Source organism: Triplophysa rosa, linkage group LG8, assembly GCF_024868665.1.
Source record: "Triplophysa rosa linkage group LG8, Trosa_1v2, whole genome shotgun sequence".
NCBI lineage: Eukaryota > Metazoa > Chordata > Actinopteri > Cypriniformes > Nemacheilidae > Triplophysa > Triplophysa rosa.
The window spans coordinates 1,559,487-1,581,810 of NC_079897.1; the positions used below are offsets into that span (position 1 = coordinate 1,559,487).

General features: G+C 38.9%; 2 protein-coding genes and 1 pseudogene across 3 annotated transcripts in view; 2 read left to right on the forward strand and 1 right to left on the reverse strand.

The window, feature by feature from the left end:
* Window positions 1-601: 601 nt before the first annotated feature.
* On the forward strand, window positions 602-6,314 carry LOC130557910 (free fatty acid receptor 2-like; annotated as a pseudogene).
* Window positions 6,315-8,337: 2,023 nt separating this feature from the next.
* Window positions 8,338-11,368, forward strand: LOC130558133 (free fatty acid receptor 2). Its single transcript, XM_057340386.1, has 2 exons — window positions 8,338-8,760; window positions 9,275-11,368. Exon 2 carries the CDS (start codon window positions 9,313-9,315, stop codon window positions 10,300-10,302), a length of 990 nt encoding a protein of 329 aa, XP_057196369.1. The 5' UTR covers window positions 8,338-8,760; window positions 9,275-9,312; the 3' UTR covers window positions 10,303-11,368.
* A 978-nt stretch (window positions 11,369-12,346) lies between these two features.
* Window positions 12,347-22,324, reverse strand: part of iglon5 (IgLON family member 5) — a 145,005-nt gene continuing 135,027 nt past the window's right edge. For both annotated transcript variants that reach the window (XM_057339263.1, XM_057339264.1), the window contains exon 8: window positions 12,347-20,868. In XM_057339263.1, coding sequence (XP_057195246.1) covers window positions 20,768-20,868 — 101 coding nt within the window. In that variant the 3' untranslated portion in view covers window positions 12,347-20,767. The remainder of the gene's footprint in view (window positions 20,869-22,324) is intronic.

Here is a 22,324-nt window from a genome sequence, read left to right on the forward strand (position 1 = left end):
CTCGATATCAAGGATGCATCGTATGTCCCAGAAGTCACCGCGGAGCGTCCATCCTAGTTCGTTCTTCTGAGGCTGCCTCGCAAGACCGGTCTCCACAAGAACACAAGTCCGTTCGTTGCGTTCTTGGAATTGAGAAACGGCCCTTAATTCACAACTCTTAAGTCAGAACTTAAGAATCAGTCTTTACTGAAAGTTGCTTTTATAGCTTCTTTATAAAAGTCTCCTACTCTTACAAAAGTCCTACTTCTTGCTAAGATTGTTTTGACACTTAAGTCAACATACAGGCCCATATTTCAAATCTACATGTACAAGAGATGTTGAGTTAAAGTAGATTGTCATGCACGCTCTAATATACAGTACATGAATGTACAAAATGACCCTAAAATTGTGAACCCATTGTGTGTTCATGTAAAATAGAATGTTAAAATGTGTCATATTTTAATATGGTTTAATACATAGTTTGGTATTATATGGTGTTGTATATTGTAACCTTATTAAGCTTAAAAAAGGAAGTTAATGTCGATTCTTTCCTGTTTTGTCATTATAGGTACAGTATGTCACAATGACCCCATTATAAGAAGCACATGAAGCATTTGAGACAGGAAGAGAGAGAAAGTCATCTGTGACACTGGACTGAAGTATTAAGGTAGGAAATACATCTGCGTCTAAAGTTTTTCAACTTTTCTTTGTGACTGTAATATTTAAAATGTTATGATGCTTGACCAGCTATCCTTCACAGCTCATGACGGTTAGTGTTAAGTATGGCCACTTAATGTAAATATAATTTACGGTATATAAATAAGTGTTACAAAGTAGATATATTCATACAGTATCTCATAATATTAAGCTGTTCCTGTGAAAGAAGACACGTTTATTTGGGCATCAGCTTATATTGGAGAAAAACACATTTACAATAACTTCCATTTAAACATTTCTTTCTCAGTTTTGTTTTTCTTATCAGCACGTTCATTTACTGTATCTCTAAAAGTTCATGACGTGTTTCCTTGTGCTGTGTTTGATCTTTAATCTAAACACATTGCATATATGCGTGAAACATACTGTAGTTTCATATGTGACAGTTTGGTTTAATAACTCTCATGTGTTATGACTGTTTTTATTGCCATTAACTAATAACCAACCTTCTATAAATAGATGATTTACTGCCATAAAGCTCTTGTTTGTGGTACTCATGTTTGTTCAGGTCTATTAAAGGAAAACTGATTTCTTCAAAAACAACATGATGTTGGCATTGATAATGTTTTTATATTAGAAAGCGAAGGAACTGCTTCCCATCACATCTGAAAGAGGATTACAAGTATACTTGAAGTACAAAAACGACTTAACGAGTAGTTTACTAAGAGAATATTTAAAGTGTACTTACTGTAGAAGTATTGATCCAGTAAACTGTCAGTATATCCCTAAGGTCACTTAGTTGTATCCTCAAAGTTTACGACTGTACTATACTTAAAAATATACTTTTATAAACTAAAAAGTGGACTGGTTAAGGAAATGAGGTTGCAAGTTCAACCCTGAGAAAGTTTTCACCTACATAGTTTTGACTTATAACACTAGTTTGCTTCAAGAGGCCTGTCAGTAGTTGCGTTTCCATTACCCTTTAAAGTGCGCAAAATGAAACAAACATGCGAAAAGATGCATTAAAAATACCCCCAATGGAAACACAAATCAAAAAAGTTTTCACTCTCACAAGAGGCGTTTTTTCAAGTACTACGATAAAGGTGTATTTTGCAAAATTGCAATGGAAACACTTTGTGTTTCACGTGGCGTACAAAAAAGTCACACGACCACTCGCGGTATGTTTAAGTAGAACATTTGGAAAGATAGGATGTAAGGAATTCACATTAAGGAATATCTTATAATGGCCAAATGCAGAAAAACAAGATTTATTAGGAACAGTGAGGTAATATGAAAAAATATAGGGAAATACAGACATTTCTCTTTACACAGTAGATGGCACTATGCACCTCTAAAGTTGGTTCGCAACCTGCCATAAAACCTGTGAGGAATCAGAGCATGTGAGCGGAGCTGAGCGGTGAGAATTTCCGCTCCCGGCTCACGTGGGTGATCGCTCCACCTCTCAAAGTCGCACCAGACCGCTCCGCTCAGTTCCGCTCCCCACTCACCTACAATTTCACTCGCTCAAATTTATAATTCCTCTGCATGCCTAACACCTGCCGTTTTCAACCGAAGCCTTACCCCTCGTTTACACCGCGCCACACACATGACGGGCTAAATACATGTTTTGATGAGCTTCGCATTACTGCTTCCCCTGTAGAGGAGTCACGGATCGCCACTGCTATGCTTGTGGTTACACCAGACACCTCTCCTTCACAACGAACGATTTTTGAAGTGTAGGCTGACAGTTTTGTTAATTGTTGAAGGCACAGGTGAATTCTGGGTGGATTTGTGCATGCCCTAGACTCGTGGTGTGAGCGGTATAGGAGCGGAACCGGAGCGAGACAGAGCGATCGCTCCGGCCTTTGGATAAAAACCCGCTCTGCACTCCGACTATATTTCGCACGCTCCGCTTCCCGCTCGCTTCCCGCTCCGCTCACATGCTCTGTGAAGAAGTATGGCCAGAATGGCTTATTGCAAGAAGAATAAAATTAGACTTCAGTCTCATAACATCATTTGATGGAAACACCGTCATTCCGCAATATTTTTATTCGACATCTTGAAAATATTGCTTAGTTTTAAGCAAATTTGCGATGGAAACCTGGCAAGTGTCTAAACTGATATCACCAGAGACATTCAGAGATCTGTTTATAGAATTTGATTATATTACGAGAGAGATTAATGGAGAGTCATTTTACACTCACCAGAATCCCAGCAAGACCCTCTTGTTTTACACTCGTTAAAAAGTTGAGCCTCTTTAGATGCACAACAGCATGTATTTCTCTATCTGGAGGGCCATCAGACACTGCCTCTCCATTGTGTAGTAGTTCTCAACTCGGCAGCTGTAGGCAAACAAATTTATTTTAGTTCAGTATTGGGGAATTCAAGTGTTTATAAGTGTGCTTTCCTTTCGTCCCCTCTTTCCCCTGCTAAAAAAAGCTGACTTAAACAGCATGGATTTCCATGTCGGTGCACACTAGTTTATGCTGGCTATTGTCGGTCAAGCAAAGCTAACAAAGCTTAGCTGGTGAGGTTGTTTCAGACACAGAAATGTATACATAGATGCCACATTTGTGTCTGTTTCTTTGGGCCAGTAAATATAAGTCGTCCACCATATTGGAACAGTCAAAGCTGGTTTGTGAACGCTCAAGAGCAAGTTGACTGTTATACACATGTATGAATATCAAATGTTACGTGCTGTTGTGTAGATGCAAACATTATAACTGCTAAACTAACACATTAGCTAAAACAAAAATAAAAAGTGACCGTAGTTAAAAAACCTGTAATATTGAGTTCATACATACAAAATCACAAACCATTGTCCTCTTTAAAAGATTACCCCATTCCTTCAGGAATTTAAATCTTGGGTTGTTTCTACAACCGAAGGTCTCACAATGTTGTGGTGTCTTGGAGAACTCATTGATTTTAAGTGTGAGTAACTACAGCAACCGAAATGTTGACCTTTCCAAGATGGCGGAAACTTTGACGCGTCTGGAGAGATTGATTGTGGCACCTACATATAGGCTTACATATGTATGGCTTCTTTTTGCTAGCAAAGTTAGTTCACAAGACAGCATGTAAGACACAGTATATGCTGTTTCATTCATTTATTAAAAATGTTTCTTTAATTGATTACGTCTTCATTCGCTTTCTCTCTGTTCTAGGTTGGAACACATCCGTTGCAATGGCATGGACAACAAGTCTTAGTAATCTGGTGTTAGCAGTGTACGGATTCACTCTCATCACAGGTCTTCCTGCCAACATCTTGGCATTTTACACCTTCTGCCAGAAGATTCGCAAGAGATCCACTCCTATAGATATCCTGCTCCTCAGCTTAACCATCTCCGACCTGATCTTCCTCTTCTTCCTACCGTTTCGTATGGTGGAGGCTGCAAACATGAAGTGGACCCTGCCGTACTTCCTCTGTCCGCTGTCGGGTTTCGTCTTCTACTCCACCATCTACAACAGCGCCTTCCATCTGACGGCCATCAGTGTGGAGTGATATCTGGGCGTGGCCTTCCCCATCAAATACAAGTTAAAACGCGCCCCCAGATACGCTGTGATAGCCGTCGTGTTTTTCTGGCTGATATCGTTTGCACACTGCAGTATCGTCTATATCATGCAATATCACGACCATTCAAACCCCAACTTCACCGAGCCGTCCAAGAGGAACACCTGCTACGAGGAATTCAGCGCTGAACAGTTGAAGATCCTCCTGCCGGTGCGGCTGGAGCTTTTTGCTGTGCTGTTCTGCGCGCCGTTCCTCATCTGCTGCTTTTGCTATATCAGGTTCATCCACATCCTCTCCAATCTACCCAACATCAACGCCAAGAAGCGCATGAGAGCCATCGGCATGGCGCTGGGGACGCTGCTGGTCTTTATTGTCTGTTTTACACCTTACAATATATCTCATGTGGTGGGGTTCGTGGGTGGCTACAGCCCAGAGTGGCGAGTGCATGCTCTGCTTACCAGCACATTTAACGCGTGTCTCGACCCGTTCATATTCTACTTCTCTTCTTCAGCACTCAGAGGAACGTTCAATAACGTCTTGAGAGAGGTGTTCAGGCGGCTGTCGTTACTTTGCTGCCGCTCGACTCTCTACTGCCCCCTGTTGAACTGTTTGAATTCAGATGAGAGGACTCAGAGCTCTACTGATAGCGCTCCGTAACATCACAAGCCAGTTGCGTTTTGAGATTTTGCATTGATTGACCAGAGAAGTGAAAGGTCTGAATTTGGAGAGGCACTGGGATCTCTGGGATCTGTTTTGTATATTTTATTCATATATACTGTAGATACGCAAAACTCCATATTTGTGTGTTTCAAGTCGAGGATGGCCAGTGCATGTCGATCAGTCCATTACATTACATTTACATTTATGCATTTAGCAAAGCGACTTAAATTGCATTTTACCGTACATTTGTTTCCGAGTATGTGCAATCCCTGAGATCGAACCCACGACAATGGCAATGCTAGCGCCACGCTCTAACCACTGAGCTACGGGAAAGCTGTCCAAATTCAATGAATGTAATTCTGATACCCACTGTGTCAACACCTTATTGGATGTATGTAAAAGAACAATATCACTATAAAGGGTGAATAAGATCCCATAGGAAAATGTTATTGCTGTGAGGTTGCTACGTATTTCATTGCTCAGGAGTTCCCAGTTGTGTTCATTGAAGTATCAAATCTTAGATGTTTATCCTAAAATGTGAAACAAATGAGTGTACGTGTTGAAATCCATGAAGAATTTGGAGACTGTCGAGGTCAAATAATCTGGATTTGCTTAAATTTGATGAGAAATGTTTGAGCTCATATTGAGATCTTCAAAAATATTGACTTTTGATTGCAGACTTGACAAATCTGAGCTCAGTTTGACACATTTTAAACTTTTTTTAAATAGCATTCTGTTCCTCATCTGAATCCTCTGCCACAGCTTCTGAAGTGCAAATAAGAGGAACAAACAATCATTTCAAAACTTTCAAATCCAGTCAGGTCACAGAAAACCATAAAACCAGTGAAAGCATTTCCTTAAGGTTGGTTTTCATAGTAACGTTTCACAGTAACTGTGAATGAATAAGAATGTACTTGATCCTGGATCATGTCATGAAATATTACTGTACGCCACATTTTTTTAGTATTTTAGTAGATGTTTTTTAAATCCTTTTTTGGACGTGATATTTATGTCTCGGGTGATTGACTCAAAACACAAGTTCTTGAAACTGTCTTTGAGTTTCGGCAGCATCAGGCAGGTCTTGTCTGTTCAAACGTTTTCATTTTTTTTTCACTGAATGTCAAGTTTTTCTGCTACGATCTAAATGTTTTGTTGCACTATATGTGTATATTTGTAATTTGATCTTGAATTATGTCGATTTTTCTTGCAATATGATGTATGTTCTTTCAAGAAATGAACAATTTTTTCATATAAAGGTTTGTGTTATTTCTTTTATAACATGCACTCAGTTTTATTTTCTTTGTGACAGATTTCTACAACACATAAGCTTAAAAGCTGAATAAAACAAGGCAAATAAGCTTGCTAATTTTAAAATAACGATTGTTCGCCTTGTAATACATTTGTTACATGTATTTGTGAGTAAAGTAATGACGACTGTTCTGCTGTTCTGACAACAAGTAACAAAATGTCACGTTGAGACGCATCTACAATAAATAATCATTAGTAAAGAACATGCATTTTAATTCAGGCAAATCAGGAAAAGTTGATTTAAATAGCACATTTAATAAACATTATGTTGAAGAAAATGAAGACACATAAGTTTAAACGCATCAAACTCAAATATAATCAATCTTCAACTTCAACAAATTATTTTTATTATTTAAAAATATTTCTTACAATTGTATTTAAATTATTATATATAAATTATATAAATTCATTATTATTATACATTTTAAACAAATTATTTTTATGTATTTTAAATCTCGACTAATTCTGTAACAAAAAAATGTGAAATTACTGAACTTATTGTGGTGAGGTACAGCAATTTAAAAACATTGCCATGATTTACTGATCACATTCTTATGACGTAGTTTTTGTACACGTGGCCAGAAAGTTCAGCATCTGTTTTTGGCACTAATGCTTCTCATGCTTGGGTTTGTTTTGATATTACAATTCTTGACCATGGACCGTATGCTCACACCACCCACAAAGAAAACCAAACTCTTTATACCCCGCTAAACCTGATAAAGTTGCACCACACATGTATTACTGTTAGACCTTTAACCAAACATCTAGTTTAAAATGAGGTATAATGAAATAAGATGTTCCGTTTAAACAAACATTATATGCCTGGGAAGTGAGCAGATGGAAGAACGAGGGAATTAATTTACCTTGTTCAAATATTATGTCATAGATGTTTGATTTCAGTCATTGTCATCTGTGCTATTTGGCTCAGAGTTTTTATTTACACAACAGATAATAAAGAGTGATGTCACTTACAGTGTGTTTCCAAGATCCAGTATGCTGAAATCCATCATCCACTTAATTATAACTGTTCACTAATTCTCAACGAACAATTACAATACAATGAACAATATACAGACCAATTGTGAAAGTGATGGCCTTTTTCATTACAAATGACAAGCGAAACAATGAGTAAAACGTTTTTTAATGAACACCAAATTCTTAGGACTAGATCTGTAGAAAAAATCCTTTAAAGCGTTCAACCCTGCTATGTCCCTTTCTAATGACATTTGGAAGTTTCTTCCAAATCTGATGATCATGTTATCCAAAATGTTTCGTGTGTATTTCGATAAGAAAAATATTCTGATGTTTTATTCAAAGTTGAAAATTTAGTGCAATTCATTAAATGTAAATATTTTACTCTAAGTATATTGTTAAAAAAATATATGTTTACATAATAAAAAGTGTTATGTGAATTTAAATTTAATCTGAACAAGTTTCAAGATTCACTTAACAGAGGTTTAGCTTCGTTCATATTGATGTAACTTCTTTTACTATATAGATTATATACGATGTGATCATAAGAGATCAGATCAAATTGTTTGGCAAGTTTTAAACCACAACATCAATAAGTGTATGAAACTCCATAGTGGTGACAAAGAAAAACGATTTAATTTACGCTGCAGTGCATGCTGGGATGAGATTTTTATTCCGTACCGAGCATGCATTGCAGCATAAATAGTGCAGCTGGATTGGTTGCCGGTTTCATAAGGGTTAAGTGCATAAGAATCATACGAAAAGGTTTTAAAACTTAAATGGTTTGAGTTTTCTGAACTCATCATGATTCACAGGGTTGGTGAAATAGAAAGAGTTCAAAATCCTAGATCTTACCGAGCTGACATTTCTTTTTTGAACGTTTCTCAAAATCCTCAAACTATTTTCAGCTTTGAGTTAGATTTGGTTTTGTTCTTTATAAAACAGCTCTTCGGGCTCTCTGCCACACATTTACATTATAGATGTGCTCAAGTCCGATTCTTTCACTTCTGCCCAAAGCACTGCCAGATGAATGAAAGAATTCATGAGTCACTTTTCACATTAAAGATCATGTGTGACGTTGTAACATTGATGTGATTGTGAAAGTGCTGAAATCCTAACTTCTGAAAGACTCATGCGGGGTTTTCCATGTCGTCATTAATTACAAAATGAAGAATAGACCTGTTGATGTCAAGTATTTATCCATGTTTTACTTTACCCAAGCCAAAAGCATTGATACTATTTGGACAGAGAACTATCCCACAGTTGACATTGGCAGTACATGATAAATACTGTCAGGTCCTTCGGATAGATTGAAACACCAACAGTTTACAGGCTGATTCATTGCCTTCCAGAAACACACCCATCATCTTAAAACACATTAACTGAAAGCGTCAAGTCCAGATAAGGAGCGTTCGACTCGCATGAACACACACACAGAGCGTCAGGTGACTGATTCAGGGATCCACGGCTCTTTCATTAATATCCTCTTAGCACCGCTCCATATTGAAAATGGAAAACAAACATTTGGTGCGGATGTTATCAGAGGATAGACCTCACTAATGATATCACAGAATCAACACACATGCACAGATGAAGATCGTGTTGAGTTTTGGGTGTCGTCGTCAGCATTAGATCTGACACTAAAGTTACTGTCTGGAGTTCTGCACATCACAGCGGTAAGAGTTTCACATTTTGATGCTCGCGTAACGTTTTCTTTTAATGGACGTGGAGAATTCCTGTTTTCTCTGTTTGATATACTGTAGAGAGGAGGAAAAAAACAGAAGCGAGAGTGTAATTGTTGAAACACGTGAAGAGTATTGGAGGTGTAAATGAATGTAGATTGTAGAGGTCAAATAATCTGGATTTGAGTCAATTCGATGAGTTCATTTTGGGATCTTCAATCATATTGACTTTTGATTGCAGACTTGACAAATCTGAGCTCAGTTTGACACATTGTTGACATCTCTTCTCAAAATCTAATGACAACAATTTAAGCAACAATTTACAGTGAATGCAACAGATAAACTGATAAACTATTGTAAATTTTGTTCACGATGTAAATTTCCAATATTAACAGTGAAATTAAATAACTAACAGTGTGGACAGTCAGTTTTAAAGACTAAATCTTAAAAACGAATAGATGAACGTATCAAATTATGACAAAACACTTCTTGTCAATGTGATTTGCAGTTCTCGTGAATGAATGAAGGTCCATTCTGTCATTCACCATGTGGAACGGAACAAGCTTGCAGGCGTGTGAATTAAATCTGTGTCTCTCCGTCTACATCATCACCTTCATCACCGGTTTCCCCGCCAACGTTCTGGCCTTCTACACGTTCGGCCGCAAGGTGTGGAAGAAGCCGGCCCCCATCGACATCCTCCTCCTCAACCTCACCATCTCAGACCTCCTCTTCCTGCTCGTCCTCCCGTTCAAGATGCAAGAGGTGGCCAATAACATGATATGGAACATGCCCTACTTTCTTTGTCCTCTGTCCGGCTTCGTATTCTACATGACCATCTACAACAGCACCTTCTTCTTGACGGCGGTGAGCGTGGAGCGTTACCTCGGTGTGGCCTTCCCCATCCAACACTCGCTGAGAAGACGACCCATCTACGCCGTGTTTGCCAGCATCTTCATCTGGGGGTTCTCCATGATCCACCTCAGCATCGTCTACATCATGTCTTTCTACAATCCGCCCGGAACGGGATCGGCGCCCCGGAACATCTGCTACGACGGCTTCACGGACGCTCAGTTGCAGATCCTCCTTCCCGTCCGTCTGGAGCTGTGTATCGTTCTCTTCTGCATCCCGTTCCTCATCTGCAGCTTCTGCTACATAAACTTCATCCGCATCCTCTCGCGGCTGCCCAACATCGGACGGCGCAGGAGGCTGCGAGCCATCGGTCTGGCTTTGGGCACCTTGTTAGTCTTCGCTCTGTGTTTCGGACCTTACAACGTCTCTCACGTGGTCGGCTTCGTAACGAAGGAGAGCCCGGAGTGGCGGGACAAAGCGCTGCTGCTCAGCACGTTCAACGCTTGTTTGGATCCTATTATTTTTTACTTCACGTCTGCCGCCGTGAGGAACGCGTTGGGCGCCATGGTGAGGGGGGTTTGGAATAAATGCAGGTGTCCGCAGGTCCTCTGGAGTTCAAAAAAAAAGACACCTTCTGAAACGGAGAAAAGCGGCCTGCCGAAACCACAAGAGATCAACGCAGTTTGACAAACAATGGAAGACCGGGAAACAATGTATTTTTTCACGTATGACACTTGGTAAACATGTCTAAACTTCCTGGAAAGAGGAGCGAGCGCACGGGCGTGCTGGGAATGCCAAAACAACAGAAATCACGTGGACGCGTTATCTTACTACGCAGCGATGAAACTCTTCGATGTGTACATATAGAGACTGAATTGTGTGTCTGCAAACAGAGGAGGAACTCACTTTGATTACGTTTTGCGCGGAGTGTTTATTCAGCCAGAATTAAAACCACATCGCAGGCAGAGTCTACATAACATACTTGTACCCATTATTCACATCCCTCCAAACAAAGAGAACGAAGGAGGGCATCGATTCATACAGCTCACAGATGAAAGAGGAACATTCACCGACCACACGAGCATCAACAGAAGCCCATCATTTAAAACAGTCACATTTCCCATCTGAGGAGGTTAATGGCTGGGAACTGGCAGTGTGGTTTGGTGATGTGGCTCGGTGGCTAGAGCGTTACGTTCCCTGATAGCACACAATCATCTGGCAGACGTCTATTTGATGTCTGCATTTACATCTGCAAGACATTGTGTGCTCCTCTGCAATACGTCTTGGAGACGTCTGTTGTCAGATGTCATGTAGACATCTAGAAGACATCTGTAAGATGTCTATGGTTTGGAATGGATGTGCTTAATTTACGTGCTTAATTTATGAGAATGTAAATACGAATGTAAATGAAAATGTATCATTATTGTATATTTAAGAGAGACAGTGAGCATCTCTCAAGCTTTATACGTTGTTGTTATATAATATATACAGTACGTTATACGTTGTGGTTATATAAAAAACATCAGAACATCATATTGTACTGTAGGTGTGTTCTCTGTGTGTCTCTTCATCCCGGGTTATGTCGTAAAATGTTTATGGCATATTTCCTTTCTGTTCATAATAACAATTAAGCTCTAATCTCTTGTCGCTGTAATAAACCTGACAAATATTTACAAAGGGTTATTGTCCTGGAACAGAGCGAACATACAGAAACATACACACACATGTGCACATTTGTTCCTTGTTTTAATATTAACTACAGTTTATTAACTATCATGTTATTAAACACTGAAGTGAATGAACAATTAAGCCGACACATATACGGAAGTGAGTTTTACATTAACGTTATTGTGTCTTTTCCACCACAATCCGTCTTTCAGCAACAACAGCAGTTTAGTTTTTTTCCAAAGTTAGTGGCTACTTTGCTTACAACTAAACATGAGACTTTTATTTTGTCAAAATATACAAAAGAATGCATATTTTATTCCATTGCATTTGAGAATTTCAAAACTAAACTCTTTAGTAAACTTTAATATATATATATATATAAATATAATATATCAAACTAATACTTTACTGGAAACTAAATATTTCAATAGTTAAGATTTGAAACTGGCCAATGTAATTTGTCATGTTTTTTTTGTCATTTCTAACACAGGATGTTATCAAAAAAATATTGGGAGAGGGTGGAAATCGAAAGCCACGTTGTACGTTTATAGCCTCTTTCGACTCTTGCTTGCGTGAAAAGTGTGCTTTGTATTTTTATAAAAGTTATCTAAAGGTCTACAGGGCTGGTCAACAGAACCATTAAATTCTTCTCACTTTTGTTTCTGGATTTCAAAGATTTGCATCAAAGATGTTTTTCTGCTCTTGACAAAGAGGAACAGAAAAGAAAATCCAGGCCGTGTCACATCACATCAGAGAAGATTCTGGAGTGATAATGGATCATTGCACACATTGAAGTTTCAAAGAGGAAGGACATTTTCAGTGCATGTGATATATTGAGGCTTACCCTTCTTTTCTTCTCGTCATGCTGTGAGAGACAGATATAATATTCTTAACATCTTCACGTTTTACAAAATTCATAATGCTGTCGACTTTATTTCAAGATCAAACTGCCGTTTCAAATGAAACCATTTTCTCAAGATCACCATTAGCGCAAATAATATTTTGTGCGTTCTGCTCACCAGCAGTAATAAATACACTGAGTCGCTTCATTTGTTTTTTTATTGTGCATTCCAATTAATATCAATCAAACTGCAGTTAGTTTGTTTTGATTTAAGCCATAATAACTAAAAGAATACAGCTAACTAACACAATAAAAACATGTTAACATAATAAAAACAGGATTTAAAAAATGAGTTCTCATTTTGTAAATAAACTCTTCATATGCGCACATATACAATACTGGTCAGAGGTTTAGAGTCACTTCCTCATTTGAACAATTAATATTGTTTTCATATTTTAGAGTAAAAATAGCAACAATAATATCAATTTTTTTATTAAATCCAACGCTCACAGCAGTTGTTTGCATTTCTTTGAATTGAATTCCATTTAAATTCTGATTTATATTTATCTACCTGAATTCAAATTTAAAAATGTGACCCCGACCACAAAAGCATTCATAAGGGTCAATATTTTGACATCGATATTTATACTAATGATTTTTGGCATAAAATAAAAACGATGTATTGTTAGCTATTGCTACCCGTGCTACTTAAGACTGGTTTTGTGGTCCAGGTCCAATTCAGATGCGATTTAGAATATGAGGACTGACGGAGCGAGAGAGTGAGATGAGGATATGACACAGGCTGAATTATAGGATGTCATATGCACACGTGGTACGCGGTTGCATCATTAATCTGACGGTAAATTTCTCTTGCTGCAGCATTCGTGCGGTTTGCTGTGTCAGCTTTATGTAGCAAACACACACGTTGATTCAGACCAGTATTGGTGGTGACAGTTTTACTTCCTCTGTTTGTTCAAACTGGATTCTTCTGGGGCTTTTTCCTCGTGGGGTTTCTAATGTCAAAATAAAGAACTGACAGCATGTTGTAGATTCTATTTTGAATGTTATTTGACTTTGAGGTTTAGTATTTCTGTTTGAAGTGGTCACAAGTATAGACGCATCAAAAATGTAGTTTCAACCATTCAAAAAAAAAAAATGTACTATAGAGTTTACTATAGAATCACAGCATCACAAAAATTATGTCACTCCTGAGGTTTGATTTTGTTCAAATTCAACAGACACTGGCCTGAAATGACCACAAAACATCTAGAACTGATGATTAAATTAAAATGTGGAATGGTCTCTTCATTTTTTCCGTGAACAGTTTAACAACTCTTTACAAAAAGAGTCGCGTAAATAAAAACACATTTTTTGTATAAATGCCTCTGAAATCATGTTTAAGTTTCTTTAACAAACAACTCAATGCCCTTGAGATCTGTGAGACCCCAGACAGACCATAAGGGTCCAGCTAGTTATGTGTTTGCAATCATGATGTTTATACACTCGGCCTTAAAGCTTTCAACCCACAACAAGTGAAATGTCACACAAGCCATTTTTCTTTAGTAAGCCGATATTTTCTGTGTGAGAAATGCCGCTTAAACTGACAATGACTTTCTGTTCTCAATACATGATTCGAGGATGAAACATGGTTCAAGGTTGGACTGAATTGTGTTTTAATATACAATCATTCAAAATATTACTGTTCAAGCCGCTCATGATTGATTGAAAAGACTTTCAAGTGGAAACATGTTCAGTACCGAAGACAATCAAGCGTTGGACAAAATTGATCATTTGCTCATGAATTCTGTCATTTTCATTTGCCACATCAGCATTCAGGTTATAAAGACCCCTGGGGTATTTATTTCGGAAACAGGGGCAGTATTGTTTCTCAAGGTATTACATACAGTTAACAAGAATCTCTTTTGTTCTCACAACGTTTGTCTTGAGGTTAGATGTGTTGTGGAAATTCTGCAGCCATCAAAACCACAGTGATGTTTCAATAGCATGCCACCAACATACACACACGCTCGAAGGAAACAAACACACCCACACCTGTTATGTTAAAAACAAAACTCCGTTTTATTTCGCTCTCTCCATTTAACGTCTTGCACTGTTTTCTCCTCGTTTCGATTAAAAAAAATGTACACACACCTAAAAATAAAACGACAGGAACAGGAAAACAAAAGACTTGCGAAGAAACGTTACATCACAGCACAGAATGTGTCATCGTGGAAGACAGCGTTCTGTCCGTTTCTGTAGCTGCGTCGTTGACTTCTTCAAGACAGTCGACGATAAAGGGGATAAAACCAATCCATCTGAAACCCAACCGTGCCTGCCGTAAGGAGGCCGGAGGATGAACACAGACGTACACACTCACACACAAACAAACACACACACACACACACACACACACACACAGAGATGCTGAAGTGGAGGTCTGGAGCGGTGGGCCGCTCGGATCGGATGGAGGTGACGGGGTCGTGTACAACAGAGGCAGCTTGAGAGGAGATGAGCATTACTAACTCCGGCTGAAGCCAACGCTGGCTAATCATCTCTTTTACCCTCATGACTGACAACACGCACTTTATCATCCATCCATCCATCCAACCATCCAACCATCCAACCATCCATCCATCCATCCATCCTTCCATCCAACTATCCATCCATCCATCCATCCATCCATCCATCCATCCATCCATCCATCCATCCATCCATCCATCCATCCATCCATCCATCCATCCATCCAACCATCCATCCATCCATCCATCCAACCATCCATCCATCCATCCATCTAAAAATCTTTCGGCTGATTTGACTGAAAACTACACACACGCTTTCCGTAAGTAATTCAACACACATTGCAGGTGCATGACCCGGTTAAACACTCTTGCATTGCCGTGACACTATCAAATCTCGGTACACAAGATGCTGTGCCATTAAACTGGATGCGATTTCATATCTACTATAATCATATTTATTCCTATAGGCCGATCTAACTGTAAACATATCGACTTTAATATCAAAAACCGTTGCTTTGACTTTCGAGTTTACAGATGAAGGAGGCTCCGGTGGTCAGTGAGCAACGATGAGAATGCATTGCTTTTGACTAAATAACAACCTGACGCAATTTTAGATTCGTGTCAAAGCTCAATCCATAACACAGTGCACGTCTGCGTTGCATTCACCGTTATAACACATTATTGTAAACATTCAGGTAAACAAGTGTCACGAGAGAGCAAGAGTTTTGCTGAGCAATTGAAATGAAATGGACATGTTTACATGTAGCTGGTTAATAGCACATACATGTGAAGGAAACTCTATCGCCCCCTTGAGTTCTGTTTGTCAACGTCAGGAAAAAGACAGAGCTTGCAATCTCTGTTGGCCAAGAATTGGATGTACTTGTGTAAAATATTCTTCCGGCCTACGGCTGTTTGAATTATTCCTGCATTTTTAATGTTCCGCCTCTCTAACAGTCTGATACACAGTACAGAATCTGCTCTGTATTATTATTTCTATTCTGCATTTGATTTACACTACCAACGGTCAGAGCAACATTTGCTCCTGATTTGTTTTCTGTTTCAACTGTGTGTTATATTGCGTTTGTCTCAAGATACACAGTATCAAAGGCACAAAAGTACACATCTCAGCCAGTTGTGTAACTAAAGTCTAATCTAGAAACATAAACACGTGAAAATAGCTGGTGAGATTTTAACAAACCTGTTTTACAAATTGGTTTGGTGGTCTTAGCTGGAAACAAGCTGGTTTTACAGGGATTCCAGCTAACTCAAACTACCGATAACACACCTGTTCTGCATTCATCTGACTATCAGTCTAACTTTGTTTATATATTAAATAAAAATCTTTCCATAACTCTGATTCTTACTGTAAACATGCCATTGTAAATTACACTATAGCTCATTGACAAAATGTAAAATGCTCTCTCATTTGGATAAACGTGTCTGCTAAATGAATAAATGTAAATGTAACTACATAGAGTAAAGCATGTAAGGCACATTTACATTTATTTAAGAGAAAATGACTTGGTAGATAAAAAAGGAGTTCTTTTCATGGTCTTTTGTGTACAAACATATATAAGCAATACTTTCGTAGCTTTAGAGCTGTGGAAAAATACATACTCCCCTACGTGAAGAAAATAAACAAGAGAGCGGTGGGTAGAGAGAGCGTTTGATTCGGCACTGCCCTCTAGTGGCACAGAGAGTAAAGTCACTTCACAGAAACTGCATTTATATTCTATAGACTCACATCTGTCACTGTTCATTTACACTATACATTCACAATACTGCGCTGTCATCTGGGACACACACCCCCTTTAATCGATTTCAGTTCTGCAGTAAGCTAGAAACAAGACAAATAAACGGCACATTTTAGTCTCCGTGGATAGATTAAATGTCCATGAATTTGTATTCATTTTTAGTAGGAGTTTTCTCAGAGAGTTAGCTGACCATTTGTTAAGCCCAAATAAAAAAAAGGGTCTGACCAACATTTAAATAGTGTTGTTGTGCAGGTTTTCTGCCACATTACCGTGTCATTTTTGATATTTCAATAGGCACAATTGCAAATGAACACTTGAGGCAACAAACTGTTCCTTAAATTGACAAAACTCAAACTGAGCCAATTGCAAAACGAAAAAGAATTTTGAAATTTTGAGTTGAAGCCTGACATTTTTTACAGTGTACAAAAAACAACCATGTTTACTATAGCTAGGTACCGCGAATGAATGGTTTTGCTATAGTTTAACTATATTTTTTGTAGTAAATAGTAATCAATTTTCAATTCAAACAATCAATATAAAACTAGGATTCAGGGCAAAACTACAGATTTCTTGTTTGAGAAACGATCAAGAAGGAACTTAAGAAATGTCATCAACTTTATTTTCATATTCACACTCTTTAAAACAGTGATGCCATAGAGGAACCATTTCTAGTTCCCCAAAAGAACTATTCACTCAAAGGTTCTTATAAAATCCATTTCTTCATCTTCTTCATAACTTAAAGAATCTTTTAGAACCTTTTATGAAACAGAATGGTTCTTTGAGGAATCGTTCAGCAAAAAATGGTTCTTCTACTGCATTATTGAACTCTTACTTAATGTTGCTCACTCACGAGCAGAGATTTATGTACAGAACAACTTCAAAATCCTTGGTCTGACCGTAAGTCACTTTGAATGTAAGTATCAGCTGTGCGCAAAGGGGCGGGGCTTAGCAAAGGGCCAATGACATCATCTCATACTGCCGCGGATCATCCCATGTCCTCTGAGCTGCGGGCTCTGTGTGATCCAACCTGCTCATGTCCAGATGTCCCTCATCCGTCCTCCACACCAGACCTCTAGCTCAGTCCAAACTCTCTCATTTACATCCACCAGCAGCGCTCCATCACAATATTCAGACAACCAAACAAAACTCCACCCAAAACAAACATTTACATGCTTTATACCCACATCGAGAATTTCAACGACATTTCGTACGTTCTCTTGTTTTTTTCTTTTGTTCACGTATATTAGAGGTGATCACACGTACACGAAATGGCCTTGAGGGTGATGTTGATCATGAATGACAAAAAGAGAAAATGACCGCTGTCTCCCCATCCCCTGCCTTTGTGCTTAACGTTAAAACTTCTGGACACATTTACAGTGATCCCAAAACATGATTTGAATACTCGTAACGTCTAAAGTCCTTCCGTTAAATCAAACATCAAACCAAGTAACATCTGCAACAAAGTTCTATTCAACTTTGAGAAAGTGTCTATAGTACTTGACTGGTTTCTATAGTTTGTGCTATATTTCTTTAAAAATATGCAGCTTGGTTTGACATTTTATGTAATCTAAAGACAATAAACCATTCTTTAAATAATCTTTGGGGCAGAATAACATGCTAAACTGAATGTTGGCCTTATTCAGTCCGGCCCTGTCCCCTCTCTCCCACACCTGCTTGTCATTTTCAAGTCACGGTGAAGATCTTGAGAAGCTGGTCATGTTTGGAGCGAAACGCCGGCCGTGCCCCTCCACGAACGAAACCGAAACGCCCGTCAGAGTTTTGCACACAGGTGCAGAGAACGAGTTTTCTCATTTACAAGCATCACGATCAAAGGATGAGCTCAGATTTCGTATCGTGTGCAATATCTCGGGCCCGACGAACAAACGCAACATTTTCCGAATCCGTTAGCCTAATAACAAAGGCGTCGTGCCCATCAGACTGTAAATTGGGCATTAACAAGATTGAAATGCTATTTTGAGGTTATTGCTGGCTGAAATGAAATAATGAAACACGTAGCGGGGGAGACGGGACAGATTATAGTATATACAAGATTAAGATTGCAAAGCGAACGGTCAGAACACCGAGCTCACGCGGGGTCGCCGCGGACAGCCGAATGAAGTTAAGATGCTCGCCGCAGCGACACGTCAAAGCCTCTTCGCCGTGCGCTCTTAAGTGGCGGGTAATTATCCTGTAGGGGACGGGACTCCACGTCGGGCTTCAGACTCGGCCAGTCAAAGGCACAGCTGTCCTTGAAGAGGATTCTGTCAGTGTCTGGACTGAGCTTGATTTATGAGCCGTGCCTCTCACCAGATGGGGGACAGAGAGAATATGCCGGTCCGCTTGCTTAGCGAGTCACAGTCGCTGGCTAATTACATCTTGATCTCTCGCTAATCGGATTCACTTTTTGAAAGGAACAAAGGCGACTTGCAGAATCTAATGCTGTGTTCCATTCGACTCGGGACGCCTGTTGAAATCAGACCTCCAGTTTGGTTTCCGTGCGAGAAATTGACGAAATGTTACGAAGAAATGTCGAGCAGCCAACTTGGAATGAAACGCAGCAGGTTGGTAACATGTCAAATGCAGGACACTGCGGTTTTGGTTACGTCACTGAGCCAGACATGAACGTTACATCATTACGGTAGAATAGATTATCATACATTACAGTCATCATGAAAAAATAAGAACACATACACATTTGAAATGATATTCGGCCGCGTATACGCTAGAGTTTAGGCTGCGTATGAGAACGCTACGAATCAATTGATTTTATTGAGGGACGTGGAGGAAAAACGTAAAGATGAATTTGACATCCTGCATGTTTTTAATTTGAAATTCTGATTTTCTTCACAATTTCAAACGGACTCCTTTCCCTCAACACTTGCTAAATCGTGTGCATTCCCGTCCGTCACGCGCGCGTCTCTCTCTAGCGTGTAAGCGCCCTTGCGTTTCTGCGATTGCTTTCTTAACAGACTTTGTCAAATTATTTCCAGTTTAAAAAAGTTTATCATGGTAAAACAGAGCACGATACTTCAAAAACGTGTTTTGATTATAATTTTTTTGCCGTTCAACGAATGTGATTTTTCGTACAAAATATTTTCACACACATGGCTTGCGATCAGCTCTGTCGATTTTTTTTTGTACACGGAATTACTATCATATTTATTCAAATACTTATTAACATTGTCATCGTCGTCGTCATTATTATAATCATCATTATTAACACCGAAAAGTTATAGCAGTTAACCTTGCAGATTAAAATGTACACAGTGCAGGGGTTAAAACGGGGTCGGTGCAGGAAGTGAGGTCACAAGAGGGACATTTCTAACCGGTACATGCTATCCACAAGCAACGAGGAAGATGAGGAACTGCTTCGGACGCCATGAAACTTCTGCTGCCTTCAAGATCCGTTTGGGAAGATCACGCTTACGAGATCAGGAGGTCAACATTTCGCATTTCTTTCTCTGTTTTTCACTTGCAATGAAATAGAGAAACATTAGCCACAAACAGTAATGAGAAATGTGGTTTGGTCACACAAGCCTGTCGCCTCATAAAACGGCTAATAGTTTGGTATTTCAAGCTTGATCATCATCAACAGTACACGAAATGCGTAAAAAAACATACCGTACAGTCAACATTCACGATTACACGATCAACACCATGATGTCACAAATACGATCATCCCAACATGACTTGAAGGCAGCAATATCCTCCAAGCTGAAATACTGAAACAGCTTGACTGGAAATGGGGTGGGGGGTCTACTGCATATTTATTTACATCGAGGGTGACGGACCGTTTGATGGACCGACCGACAGAGACTGAAGTGTAGGGGCTGGACAGGGGTCTGATGTTTGCCTTGGGTCGAGACCTCTAAATGAACGCAACCTAGGGCTCGAGATGATACGCCCCTTCTTGCTAGAAAGGAAAGATGTGGTTTGACATCATTCATCGTAGCTACGTATGTAAGAACGCACTGTCAATCGTCTCACACCGAGAGCCACCGGCGGCTGGTGGTCCACCACAAACGCTTCTACAGAGTCACGTGATCTTCAGCATTTTGTCAGCACCGTTACCTTCACAGATTCACAACCCACGGAGTACAAACAGCATGTCCAGCACGCACATCGAGAGACACCAAACTGTTGAACGGTTCATAACATTACTCGCCGACATTTCATTTGCATTGGACGTTGAATGGTGACCGTCGTCGGAAACGGGAATGAAGCGGTGATACGCGACGGGGCTGAATGAGAGAGGAAACGGGAAGGAATGACCGAGAGATGTAGCGATGGCTCCTGGATCAATGCATAATTTCTTTTTGTTCACAGTGATGGGTTCGTTTTTAAAGACTCCTTCCAAAGGCAGGACAGTTTTAGACCTTCATCAGAACAGAGATGGAGAGGCAGAACCAAAGGCCAGCTCCTGATAAACGGCTGTTGAGAGACGTCCCTCCGCCGTACGCCACCCCGGGCACTGCGAGAGAAGAAGCAAATAAACAATGTTAAGAGACTGTGTTGCACACAAATACAGCAAACCACGGTGGTGGCAGCACTCGGACAATCCTAACAAAAAGTATCAATGCGTGAGCTGTACATTTACTTCTAGGTGCAAATAAGTAATTGTGTGTTTTTCATATTTAAACAGCAACTAAAATGATATTATATTAAATATTATTATACGGTCAAACGATTAATCGTGATTAAATACATCCAGAATAATCGTTTGTGTTTACATAATATATGTCTGTGTTCTGTGCATATTAGTTTTGTATTTACAAAAACATACACATACATGCATATATCAAAGAAATATATAAAATATAAAAATTAACAAACATTTATGTTATTTAAATTATTGGAAAATATAAATAAATACATTTAAATATTTCCTAAATATGTATACATGTATGTGTATGTATTTATAAATACAAAATTAATATGCACAGACATATATTATGTAAACACAAATGTTTGTTTTGGATGCGATTAATCACGATTAATTGTTTGACAGCCCTAAATATAATATAATATAATATAATATAATATAATTAACTATAAAACAGCAAACCAAAAAGTATCAAATGTAAAAACTGCTTATGTTTAAACAGCAATTACAATGACATTATTATTAACATTATTTAAAACATTCTAATATGTTATATTCAAAAATATATAATATAATATAATATAACGAAAACATATCAAAAAGAGTTACTCAAAATTATTTTATAAACACAGTGGCTGCCACAATTTTTTAAAACTTGAGCATGTTTTTTTGAGTCCCAAATAAATGTTCCTTCAGTGCTTTCTTTTAGATTAATCTTTATTTTTAAATGAAATTTTTTTGCGAACAAAATCATTTTTATACTTTAAATCTCTTCAGCGCCAGAAATAACGGTTTCAAATATGGACAATGGTAGCAATTACCGGTATAGCATTCTGTCACGCTGTGCTACTTATTAAAAGAAAGTTTCTTGTGAAATCTACATTTGAAAGCAGCTACAGTAGATAGTAGTGTCACTACTTTTAGTCGGTTGCCCTCTAACAACTGAAATATTTTAGAGGCGAGTTAAGGTGTTTATGCAGCGAAAGACCATCTGACGGAAGATAAGAGCCGATGACACACGACGGAAGCAGCCGCACATGAACGAGCGAAGATGAATGAAGCGATGACGAGTGACTCATCGAGGGAAAACTCTGAGATAATGGAGGAGAGAATGAGAAAAGGGAAGAAAGAACAGGAATCACTCGCTAGGGATGCAGTGTGAGGAATGAAGGCTGAGAAGCGACTGATGACTTCCTGAGGTAACAGGACACAACAGAGCAGGAAATGCGGCGGGACAAACGATGGGGGGGTGGGGGGGGGGTGGGATGGGTAGCAGAGCGACATAATGGGCCACGGAATAGAAAAGATGGATTGAAAAGGCTGA

Excerpts from the sequence above, each read along its gene's own strand:
- LOC130558133 (XM_057340386.1), top strand. The coding sequence starts at position 9,313 with ATGTGGAACGGAACAAGCTTGCAGGCGTGTGAATTAAATCTGTGTCTC.